Source organism: Patiria miniata, unplaced genomic scaffold (assembly GCF_015706575.1).
Source record: "Patiria miniata isolate m_02_andy unplaced genomic scaffold, ASM1570657v1 HiC_scaffold_6, whole genome shotgun sequence".
Taxonomy (NCBI): Eukaryota; Metazoa; Echinodermata; class Asteroidea; order Valvatida; family Asterinidae; genus Patiria; species Patiria miniata.
The window spans coordinates 19,826,762-19,837,931 of record NW_024037073.1 but is presented as its reverse complement, the minus strand read 5'-3'; the positions used below and the strand labels follow the sequence as shown (position 1 = coordinate 19,837,931).

At 41.5% G+C, this 11,170-nt stretch overlaps 2 protein-coding genes across 2 annotated transcripts; both read left to right on the top strand.

The window, feature by feature from the left end:
- Positions 1-2,009: 2,009 nt before the first annotated feature.
- Positions 2,010-4,266, top strand: LOC119743325 (organic cation transporter protein-like). The gene is made up of 2 exons (XM_038219728.1): positions 2,010-3,600; positions 4,136-4,266. Exons 1-2 carry the CDS (start codon positions 2,010-2,012, stop codon positions 4,264-4,266), a joined length of 1,722 nt encoding a protein of 573 aa, XP_038075656.1.
- Positions 4,267-7,964: 3,698 nt separating this feature from the next.
- Positions 7,965-10,429, top strand: LOC119743005 (organic cation transporter protein-like). Its single transcript, XM_038219312.1, has 2 exons — positions 7,965-9,667; positions 10,166-10,429. Exons 1-2 carry the CDS (start codon positions 8,077-8,079, stop codon positions 10,294-10,296), a joined length of 1,722 nt encoding a protein of 573 aa, XP_038075240.1. The 5' UTR covers positions 7,965-8,076; the 3' UTR covers positions 10,297-10,429.
- Positions 10,430-11,170: the final 741 nt, after the last annotated feature.

Below are 11,170 nucleotides of genomic sequence, written 5' to 3'. Positions count from 1 at the left end.
CAGTTCAAATTGTGTTTGCTATTGGTTACATGTTCATGAATGGGTGCAGGCCAGCTAGACTGGTTCCCTTACCTTACAATTTTCAGGCATCTATAAATTGATCCATTTCATCTTTAGTGGAGTCAGAGAACCAACTTGAACATTTTTGTTTTTCTTGTTTTTTTCGAGCATTTTCGGACACGAAACTTCAAACATGTCAGTGTAACAATATTTTGATCTATTATACTAACCCCTCAACTAGTTCATTTCTGAAGATTACAGCGAAAGCCAATGATGTACATTCCCTTTAATGGTGCCCATTTAAAAAGCAAGAACATAACATCTACTGTAAATTGTACAAAGACCCATATTGCAAGTTCCTTAAATGTGCCGCTTTTCTGTCTCCAAATTACAGTGTGATTTTCTTGTTTACTTTCTGGCATAACAGAGGGAAGAAGTTTCCGGCTTTGCGTCAAGGGCAATGATGATGGAGAGAATGAGAGTCCCACTCAAGCTCCTAAAGACTACCTGCCACTATCCACAATGGATCAAACTCCCAAGCAACCTGTGGATGTCTGAATACAGGTGCGGATCAAGGATTTTTTTAGATGAGGGGCACACCTTTGGAGCAACTAATGTGAGCGCGGGCCACAAAGCCCTTAAGGCGCTGGGTCCGGGGCCGGCTTAAAAACCCTGAAAAATTTTGGATTCTAGATGCTCTGTGCTGCAATCTGAGGCAATTCTTGGCCCCTTTCCCCTGAATTATTTGAGCAAAATGTTATTAGATAAGGATTTTTTAAAATATACTCTTGCTTTTACAAATTGTAAGTTACTGGTTTTGTTTTTTGAGCGAAGCAGTTTTTCATCAATTCAGAACTGATTGAACTGATCCAGAAATAGGAAAAGTGGCATCGGTACTTTTGACGTCGCAAAGTCAAAATTAAAAGAGCTGAAATTTGGAAAATTATTTTGTAGTATCTCCATCACTCAAGTCAAACTTTTTAATCAATGTTACTTGAATTTGTGGATCAGTTGAGCGGAAAACAGCCTGAATGATGTTTGCTATCCGGAATGGGAAAACGACTGTACCGGTACGATCAAATTTTCCTCGCTTGAACTTCAGAAAGCAACACACTGTGTTCCATCAAACTTGCCAGAGCGAGTCTCGAGTGCTAAATCTTGCCTTTTGGCAATACCTGCTGACTGTTTTTGTCTTAAGACCGGCCTGTCACATTATATGCGCTCCCATAGGAGACTTTACGGCGACCAACAATATTAAATTAATTTCACAATCGCAGCGAGGATGCAAGAAAACGACAATGATCTCTAATGTCCCCTACATGACCTCTGACCTCAACCTCCCAGAGAAGAATTGTCTCTTGCCACCCAAAGCCCACTGCTTCAAAGTTTTATCGGAATCCAACACAGCATGTACAATGTTACAAAGGTTCTTCAAAAACTCAACCTAAAACTTCTATGAATTAATCAATTATTGACCTCAGCTGACCTTTGACACACGACCTTCCCCCTGAAAAATACCCCACATCATCTTCGACACTCAGTGACCCTTGCGTCCAAGTTTTCTGGAATTCAGTTGGGTACTTGGGAAATGAGAGTAATTTGAAAAACCTGAACATGTACAATGTACGGGCATACCGTTATGCAGTCCTACAGAATTGAGTGACACAAAAACCCCAGCTGTTTGCGAGGTCACAAAAGTCATAATAATTATGTGTATTTCTATATCTTTGTACTTCCAATGCTATTAATGCAGAAAACAGTGCTAGACTACTTTGTGATTGCGGGATTATATACACCGACAACAATGTAACACTATCGGTTCGGCAATTGTCTTTGTACATCCAATGCTAATGCAGACTACAGTGCTTGACTACTTTATGCTTGAGTAACACTGATGGATTCATCTCTCGGTTAAAAGGACGATGGTTGGTAAAGAGACACACCCTTCCATATAGAACAACTCAGCTCATACTATACTGACACACTGATCAAGTACTGAAGAATTCAACATGCATTACGAGGACATTCTGAATCATATCGGGCCTTTTGGCAAGTACCAGAAACTGATACTTTTGGCCTGTGTTTTGATTAAGATTCCAACTGCGTTTCACTCCATAGGGCAGGTGTTCCTGGCTGCTAACACCGATCACTGGTGTGCAGTACCAGCCAGCCAGATGATCAACTGCAGCCAACTCCGGCTGGCTGAGTGTCAAGAAGAGCAGAAGAGCTACAGTATTCCCTATGAGATTGATGATGATGGAAACAAAGTCTACTCCTCGTGTGAGCGGTATGTCATGAATGATGAAGACGTTGGTAGAAACATGAGTTTGAATTCAACGGACGTCATCTCCTGCGATGCTGGCTGGAAATTTGATCACTCACGCTACAAGTCCACCATCAATGAAGATTTCAGCTTGGTCTGTGACAGACAGGATCTACCTGCCTATGCCCAGTCAGTTTGGTTTGCAGGATTGCTGGTTGGTTCCTTGGTGTGGGGTTCTGTGGGTGACTGGATTGGTAGGAGAAAGACCTTTATTTTAACTGTCATTCTTGTCACAATTTCATCGACTGTTACATCTTTTGTGCCCAACTTTACTGCCTACGCAGTCATGCGCTTCTTTACAGCAGCCTGTGCTTATGGTCTAAATCTCATGATATATGTCTTAGCTTCTGAAATAGTTGGTCCTAAAAGTCGTGTAGGTGCAACAACTGTGCTATTTCTAGCCTTTGCTGTAGGTTATATGATTCTGTCCCTTCTGGCATTCATTCTGAAAGCATGGCGCCACCTACAGTTAGCTATATCACTCCCCTTCGTCCTGACTTTTCTTGCGATCATTGTGTTCCCTGAATCTCCTCGCTGGCTGATAACAAAAGGCAGATACAAAGAAGCTACCAAAATCATTGAAAAGATAGCTAAAGTGAATGGTACCGAGGCTCCAGAAGACTTACTGGACAAACTGAGTGAAGACAGCAAAGAAGACAAGAAGCAGCCATCTCGCATCCCTGTCACCCAACTTGCTCTGATCCGCACTCCCAACCTCCGCAAGAAAACTCTCATCCTTTGGGTTGACTGGTTTGTTGCTAACATGGTATATTACGGACTATCTCTGAGTACCTCTGCCTTGGGGGTAGATGATTACCTTGCTGCCTTTGTCTCTGGTGCCATAGAGATACCCAGCTATCTTTTCTGTTGGTATATGATGGACCGTTTTGGCAGACGCATTACCCTAGTTGCCTTCTACATCTTTGGTGGAGTGTTTTGCCTCATAACAATCTTCATTCCTCTTGGAGCTGCCAGGGCTGCAGTAGCCATGTTCGGCAAATTTGCAATCACTGCAGCATTCGGTCACATCTACATCTACTCCCTTGAAATCTATCCAAAAATCATCCGGAGTATCGGCATGGGTACATCTTCCATGATGGCTCGTGTTAGTGGCATCCTCTGTCCAATCATCTTGAACCTGGGCAAGTACTGGAAACCACTACCTCTCTGTGTCTTTGGAGGAAGCGCCATCATTGCTGGAGTCCTGTCTCTGATGCTCCCAGAGACCATGGGATACAGTCTGCCTGATACCATTCAGGATGGAGAGAATTTCGGCAGTAAGTCACACAATCATTTACTCTCCTATCACTTTTTCTCATCCTGTGCTTGCTCTGAGGTTTGAAAGCGGCATTCCCCATGCTATTTCATCCCGAATAATAGATTCCTTTTCTAAAGTGCTATTTTTCTAGCACTTCAAAAGTTATTCACTTGTGAATGAGATATCGACCCCCAAAAGATCAGCCAAATCCAATTATTTACTGAATTATCACTGGTTCCCGCCCAACAATCAATAGCAAATACGTGCGGACCGCTAGCCAGTCTGCTCGCAAAGTGGATCCGTCTGTGCCCGAAACAAAACGAAACACTTTCATAGGTTTGGAGACTTCTAAAAAAGGGGAAAAGAGGTTGTTTTTTTGGTTGCAATCAAACGTACGAGTTGAAAATGATTAATTATAACAAAATTGGGGGGGGGGGAACACAACTTAAATCGACTGTCCTTTCTGAAAAGACAATAAATATGCCACAGTTCCTAAATGTGCTGCAATTTTTCAACTACAGCACGTTTTTCTTGTTTACTTTCTGGTATTACAGAGGGAAGAAGCTTTCAGCTTTGCGTCAAGGGCAATGATGATGGAGAGAATGAGAGTCCCACTCAAGCTCCTATCGACTACCTGCCACTATCCACAATGGATCAAACTCCCAAGCAACCTGTGGATGTCTGAATACAGGTGCGGATCCAGGATTTCTTTAGACGGGGTCACACCTTTGGAGCAACTAATGTGAGCGCAGGGCGCGAAGCCCTTACGGCGCTGGGTCCGGGGTTGGCTTAAGAACCCCGACAAATGTTGGATTCTAGATGCTCTGTGCTGCAATCTGAGGCGATTCCTGGCCCCTTTACCCTGAATTACTTGAGCAAAATTGTATTAGATCATAAGGATTGTTTTAAATATACTCTTGCTTTTACAAATTGTAAGTTACTGGTGAACGTACTAACATAGTTGAAAACCAAGTATTTTTGTCTTCATATTTTCTTGCATTTTATTTTTGGTAAAGGAATTGTATTGACTTTGTATGTAAACTGTTGCAGCGATGCGTTGGGGCATTTGCTCCGAGGACTATATGCAAGTGCAGATCACAAATGTCTTACGGCGTGGGGTCCAGGCCCGCTGAAGGGCCCCGGGCAATTTTGGATTCTAGATGCTCTGTGGTGCAATCTCAGGCGATTCCTGGTCCCTTTTCCGTTAGCCCTGAGTTATTTGAGCAAAATTTGTAAGATTATAACGATTTTTTTCATTGAAATTAGGTTTTGCCCTTCACCGACGTTTAAACACTGCATACTCAGTGTGTTACCTCCCGAGTGAAAGTTGGAAAAAATCACTCGGGTAGGACTCGAACCCACGACCTCCTGCTTTCTGGTGCAGATGTCTTACCACTCGACCACCGAGCTAATAGATTTTTCATTGGTTTAAAATATACTCTTGCTTTTGTATGTCTTTTAAATTTCTTCGGTTCTTCACTTGATAACCATGTATTTTCGTCTGCATAGTTATGTTCTTGCATTTCATTTTTGAAAGTGAATTATATAGAGTTAGTTTGTCAACTGTTGCTACAATGCGAAGGGACATCAGCCTCGAGGACTAAAGTGGAGCGCGAATGTCATACGTTGTGTGGTCCGGGGCCTGCTTAAGGGCCCAAGGAAACTTTGGATTCTAAATACTCTGTGGTGAAATCTGAAGCGATTCCTGGCCCCTCTTTCCCTGAGTTATTTGAGCAAAATGTTTCAAGATTATAAGATTTTTTTATTGGTTTAAAAATACTCTTGCTTTTACAAGCCTTTTAAGTTTCTTCTGTATCTCACTTGATAAGCATGTATTTTCGTCTGCATAATTATTTTTGTGCATTTTATTTTTGAAAAGGAATTCTATAGACTTTGTAAACTGTTGCAAGGATGCTTTGCAATCTAATGTTTTGTTTCAAGTTGAAATTTTCAGTTTATCAATAAGAACAAACTGCTTGAACATGTAAATTGAATTCAAGTTTCAAATTAGTGTAATTTAATCAAATTAAAACAGAGGAGCAATTAGGCCTCCATGCACATTGTAAATTCACAGCCCAGATTTATCTCATGACTAATCTCATGCATGCATAATGTTATTGCCCAAACATTTTACAGAAATGTCCTTGGTTTTAATTCAGTCCATTTTCAATTTCAATGAATAGGGCCTATACATGTACATGTATTTGTAAATAAACCATCGGTGCAGCAAGACAAATTGCATAACACAATCATCACAGTTCCTATACATGCAACTGGTCTCTTACAAAAAATGCTCATCTTGCCTTTTGGCGCCATGATTGCAATTCCCACATGGTACGACACATTTTGAAGGTGGATACGTCATTTGGTTATGTAAAAAAATACAGGCTTGTCCGCAAAGTTGCGGAAAAGCCAAAAAGAGAATCTCCTCGGTACAACACTCGGACCGTGTGAATTCGAATATTTTGTTCGTACTCTTTAGTCAAATAAACTCTTGCATCAAATGTTTGTTGAATCAAAATAAGTTGTAGAGTCTCTAATGTTTGAAAATTTGCCAACGAATGACGGTAGGTTTTTGCCTAGTTCCAGATCGCGCGTTCAAGTAGGAACTACACGCGCATTAATTGCTTTTATGTGACGTATTCTGTGATGGGTCAAAGGTTTCGGTCTGTGCATGTTCGTGCCGTCCCGCTGCAGACAAAAGTTTAAAAATCATTTACGTGAATCCTCTTTTTAATATTTGCTGGAATTCTCTTGAATGAACGGTTTTTCGAAAAATTAAATAATACTTGACCAGAAAATTGATTTTCTTGCGTGATTTTGTTTTTCCAGCAAAGCAGTTTTTGATCGAATCAGAACTGATTAAACTGATCGGGAACTAGGAAAAGTGGCATCGGTACTTTTGACATCGCAAAATCAAAATTAAAAGAGCTTAAAGGGAATGTACATCATTGGCTGTCGCTGTTATTTTCAGAAATGAACTATTTGAGGGGTTAGTATAATAGATCAAATATTGTTAAACTGACATGTTTGAAATTTTGTGTTCGAAAATGCTGGAAAAACCAAGAAAAACAAAAATGTTCAAGTAGTCTGGTTCCTGGACTCAACTAAAGATAAAATGGATCAATTTATAGATGCCAGAAAATTGTAAGGTAAGGGGATCCAGTCTAGCTGGCCTGCACCTGTTCATGAACATGTAACCAATAGCAAACAAAATTTGGACTAAAAAAGGGTACATTTGGAGCAGAAGTCGAACAATAGTTAGGTTTTTCCAACGATGGTTGGCCGACCAGCGTTGGAAATGTATACAAATATACAATTTTCTTGAAAATGACTTCACACCAGGTGCCATAATTTTACAGGTTGCTTTAGACTGTCATTTACCAACATCCTAGTGCGGTATTTCGTAAAAACTTGGTAGTTTTATTTTTCGATGTTTGCAAATGTTGTATATTCCCTTTAAATTTGGAAAATTATTTTTTAGTATTTCCATCACTCAAGGTAAACTTTTTAATCAATGTCACTTGAATTCGTGGATCAGTTGAGCCGAAAACAGCCTGAATGATGTTTGCTATCCGGAATGGGAAAACGACTGTACGATCAAATTTTCCTCCCTTGAACTTCAGAAAGCAACACACCGCGTTCCGTCTAGCTTGCCAGAGCACGTCTCAAGTGCTAAATCTTGCCTTTTGGCGAAACCTGCTGACTGTTTTTGTCCTAAGAACAAAAGGGCCTGTCACATTATATGCACTCCCATAGGAGACTTTACGGCAACCAAAAAATTAAATTAATTTAACAATCATAGCGAGGATGCAAGAAAATGACAATCTCTAATGTCCCCTACATGACCTTTGACCTCAACCTCCCAGAGAAGAATTGTCTCTTGCCACCCAAGGCTCACTGCTTCAAAGTTTCATCAGAATCCATCAGAGCATGTACAATGTTACAAACGTTCTTCAAAAACTCAACCTAAACTTTTATGAATTAATCAATTATTGACCTCAGCTGACCTTTGACACACGACCTTTCACCTGAAAAATACTCCACATTATCTTCGACCCTCAGTGGTCCTTGCATCCAAGTTTTATGGAATTCAGTCGGGTACTTGGAAAATGAGAGTAATTTGAAAAACCTGAACACGGGCATACGCGCATACAGTCCTATACAGAATTGAGTGACACAAAAACCCCAGTTCTGTAAGAGGTCACGAAAGTTGTTAAATATGTCTATTTATATATTCTTTGTGCTTTCAATGCTTTCATAGACTACTGTACATAAAGCACAGCCTTTTATGCTTGAAGGGGTGAAATACCCAGACAACAATACACATACTCTGCTTGAGCAATGCCATACAGGTCCTAATCACAGATTGGATTCATAAGTTAAAAGGGCAGTAGTTGGTTTTGACTGAGGGAATGAACACACCCTTCCGCATGCATCAGCTCAGCTCAAACTTTTCATGCTGACACACTGATCAAGTACTGAAGAATTCAACATGCATTACGAGGACATTTTGAATCATATCGGGCCTTTAGGCAAGTACCAGAAACTGCTGGTGTTTGCCTTGTTTTTGGTTAGTATTCCACCTCCGTTTCACTTCATCGGGCAGGTGTTCCTGGCTGCTAACACCGATCACTGGTGTGCAGTACCAGCCAGCCAGATGATCAACTGCAGCCAACTCCAGCTGGCTGAGTGTCAGGAAGAGCAGAAGAGCTACAGTATTCCCTATGAGATTGATGATGATAAAAACAAAGTCTACTCCTCGTGTGAGCGGTATGTCATGAATGATGAAGACGTTGGTAGAAACATGAGTTTTAATTCAACGGACGTCATCTCCTGCGATGCTGGCTGGAAATTTGATCACTCGAGCTACAAGTCCACCATCAACGAAGATTTCAGCTTGGTCTGTGACAGACAGGATCTACCTGCCTATGCCCAGTCAGTTTGGTTTGCAGGATTGCTGGTTGGTTCCTTAGTGTGGGGTTCTGTGGGAGACTGGATTGGTAGGAGAAGGACCTTTATTTTAACTGTCATTCTTGTCACAATTTCATCGACTGTTACATCTTTTGTGCCCAACTTTACTGCCTACGCTGCCATGCGCTTCTTTACAGCAGCCTGTGCTTATGGTGGAAGTCTCATGATATATGTCTTAGCTTCTGAAATAGTTGGTCCTAAAAATCGTGTAGGTACAACAACTGTGCTTTTTTCTGCCTTTTCTGTGGGTTACATGATTCTGTCCCTTTTGGCATATCTTCTGAGAGAATGGCGCCACCTACAGTTAGCTATATCACTCCCCTTCGTCCTGACTTTACTTGCGATCATTGTGTTCCCTGAATCTCCTCGCTGGCTAATAACAAAAGGCAGATACAAAGAAGCTACCAAAATCATTGAAAAGATGGCTAAAGTGAATGGTACCGAGGCTCCAGAAGACTTACTGGACAAACTGAGTGAAGACAGCAAAGAAGACAAGAAGCAGCCTTCTCGCATCCCTGTCACCCAACTTGATCTGATCCGCACTCCCAACCTCCGCAAGAAAACTCTCATCCTTTGGGTTGACTGGTTTGTTGTCAACATGGTGTATTATGGACTATCTCTGAGTACCTCTGCCTTGGGGCTAGATGATTACCTTGCTGCCTTTGTCTCTGGTGCCATAGAGATACCCAGCTATCTTTTCTGTTGGTATATGATGGACCGTTTTGGCAGACGCATAACCCTAGTTGGTTTCTACATCTTTGGTGGAGTGTTTTCCCTCATTACAATCTTCATTCCTCTTGGAGCTGCCAGAGCTGCAGTAGCCATGGTGGGCAAATTCGCAATCAGTGCAGCCTTCGGTCACATCTACATCTACACTCTTGAAATCTATCCAACCATCATCCGGAGCGTCGGCATGGGTACATCTTCCATGGTGGCTCGTGTTAGTGGCATCCTCTCTCCTATCATCTTGATCCTGGGCAAGTACTGGGAACCACTGCCTCTCTGTGTCTTTGGAGGAAGCGCCATCATTGCTGGAGTCCTGTCTCTAATGCTCCCAGAGACCATGGGATACAGTCTGCCTGATACCATTCAGGATGGAGAGAACTTCGGCAGTAAGTCATACAATCATTTACTCTTCTATCACTTTTTCTCATTCTTTGCTTAGTCCGAAGGTCTTAACTCTCCTCGTGAGAAGTCAATATTAGGAGCAATATGTAAAACCCTTCAAAACCCTCCAGTTCACTTTCAGGTGAAGAGATATGAAGTGTTAAAGTAACTGTGTCACTCAGTCACTGCACAAAAACAGCACTGTGGAGAGCAGTGAAGAGTGACTGAATCTTTCCGCTTGCCCTGATCTTAACCATACAAAGGAATTGTGCAAGGAGTTTAAGTGCTGTCCATACCCCACAGAAGATTACCTCAAAGGACATTTGAAGTGTGGATGATAACTCTGTTGTGAAAAATGGTTTGGCAAACTTGCAGAAGAGTAGGAAGGTTAATGGTGCCCATTTAAAAAAGAAACCAAGAAAATAATAATGACTAGATTCATTCTATGAAAACTTAAGTTCCTTAATGCGTAAGCTTCTCTTATTTACTTTTTGGTATAACAGAGGGAAGAAGCTTCCAGCTTTGCGTCAAGGGTAATGATGATGGAGAGAATGAGAGTCCCACTCAAGCTCCTGTCGACTACCTGCCACTATCCAAAATGGATCAAACTCCCAAGCAACCTGTGGATGTTTGAATACAGGCGCGGATCCAGGATTTCTTTAGACAGGGGGCACACCTTTGGAGCAACTAATGTGAGCGCAGGGCGCGAAGTCCTCACGGCGCTGGGTCCGGGGCCCGCTTAAGAACCCCGACAAATTTTGGATTCTAGATGTGCTGCAATCTGAGGCGATTCCTGGTCCCTTTCCCCTGAACTATTTGAGCAAAATTTTATTAGATCATAAGGATTTTTAAAAATATACTCTTGCTTTTACAAATTGTAAGTTACTGGTGTACTTCAAAGTTGAAAACCATGTATTTTCGTCTTGATATTTTCTTGCATTTTATTTTTGGTAAAGGAATTGTATTGACTTAGTTTGTAAACTGTTGCAGCGATGCGTTGGGGCATTTGCTCCGAGGACTATATGTGAGCGCAGATCACAAATCTTACGGCGTGGGGTCCGGGCCCGCTGAAGGGCCCCGGGAAATTTTGGATTCTAGATGCTCTGTGGTGCAATCTCAGGCGATTCCTGGCCCCTTTTCCCTTAACCCTGATTTATTTGAGCAAAATTATTAAGATTATATTGATTTTTTCATTGGTTTAAAATATACTCTTGCTTTTGTATGTGTTTTACGTTTCTTCGGTTCTTCACTTGATAACCATTTATTTTCGTCTGCATAATTATGTTCTTGCATTTTATTTTTGAAAGTGAATTATATAGAGTTAGTTTGTCAACTGTTGTAACAATGCGAAGGGACATCTGCCTCGAGGACTAAAGTGGAGCGCGAATGTCATACGTTGTGTGGTCCGGGGCCTGCTTAAGGGCCCCAGGAAACTTTGGATTTTAAATGCTCTGTGGTGAAATCCGAAGCGATTCCTGGCCCTCTTTCCCTGAGTTATTTGAGCAAAA

Bases quoted from the DNA above. Each gene is read 5' to 3' on its own strand.
- LOC119743325 (XM_038219728.1), top strand. From the start codon at position 2,010: ATGCATTACGAGGACATTCTGAATCATATCGGGCCTTTTGGCAAGTAC. The intron at 3,601-4,135 runs GTAAGTCACACA...CTGGTATTACAG, and splicing joins GGATGGAGAGAATTTCGGCA to AGGGAAGAAGCTTTCAGCTT.
- LOC119743005 (XM_038219312.1), top strand. From the start codon at position 8,077: ATGCATTACGAGGACATTTTGAATCATATCGGGCCTTTAGGCAAGTAC. The intron at 9,668-10,165 runs GTAAGTCATACA...TTGGTATAACAG, and splicing joins GGATGGAGAGAACTTCGGCA to AGGGAAGAAGCTTCCAGCTT.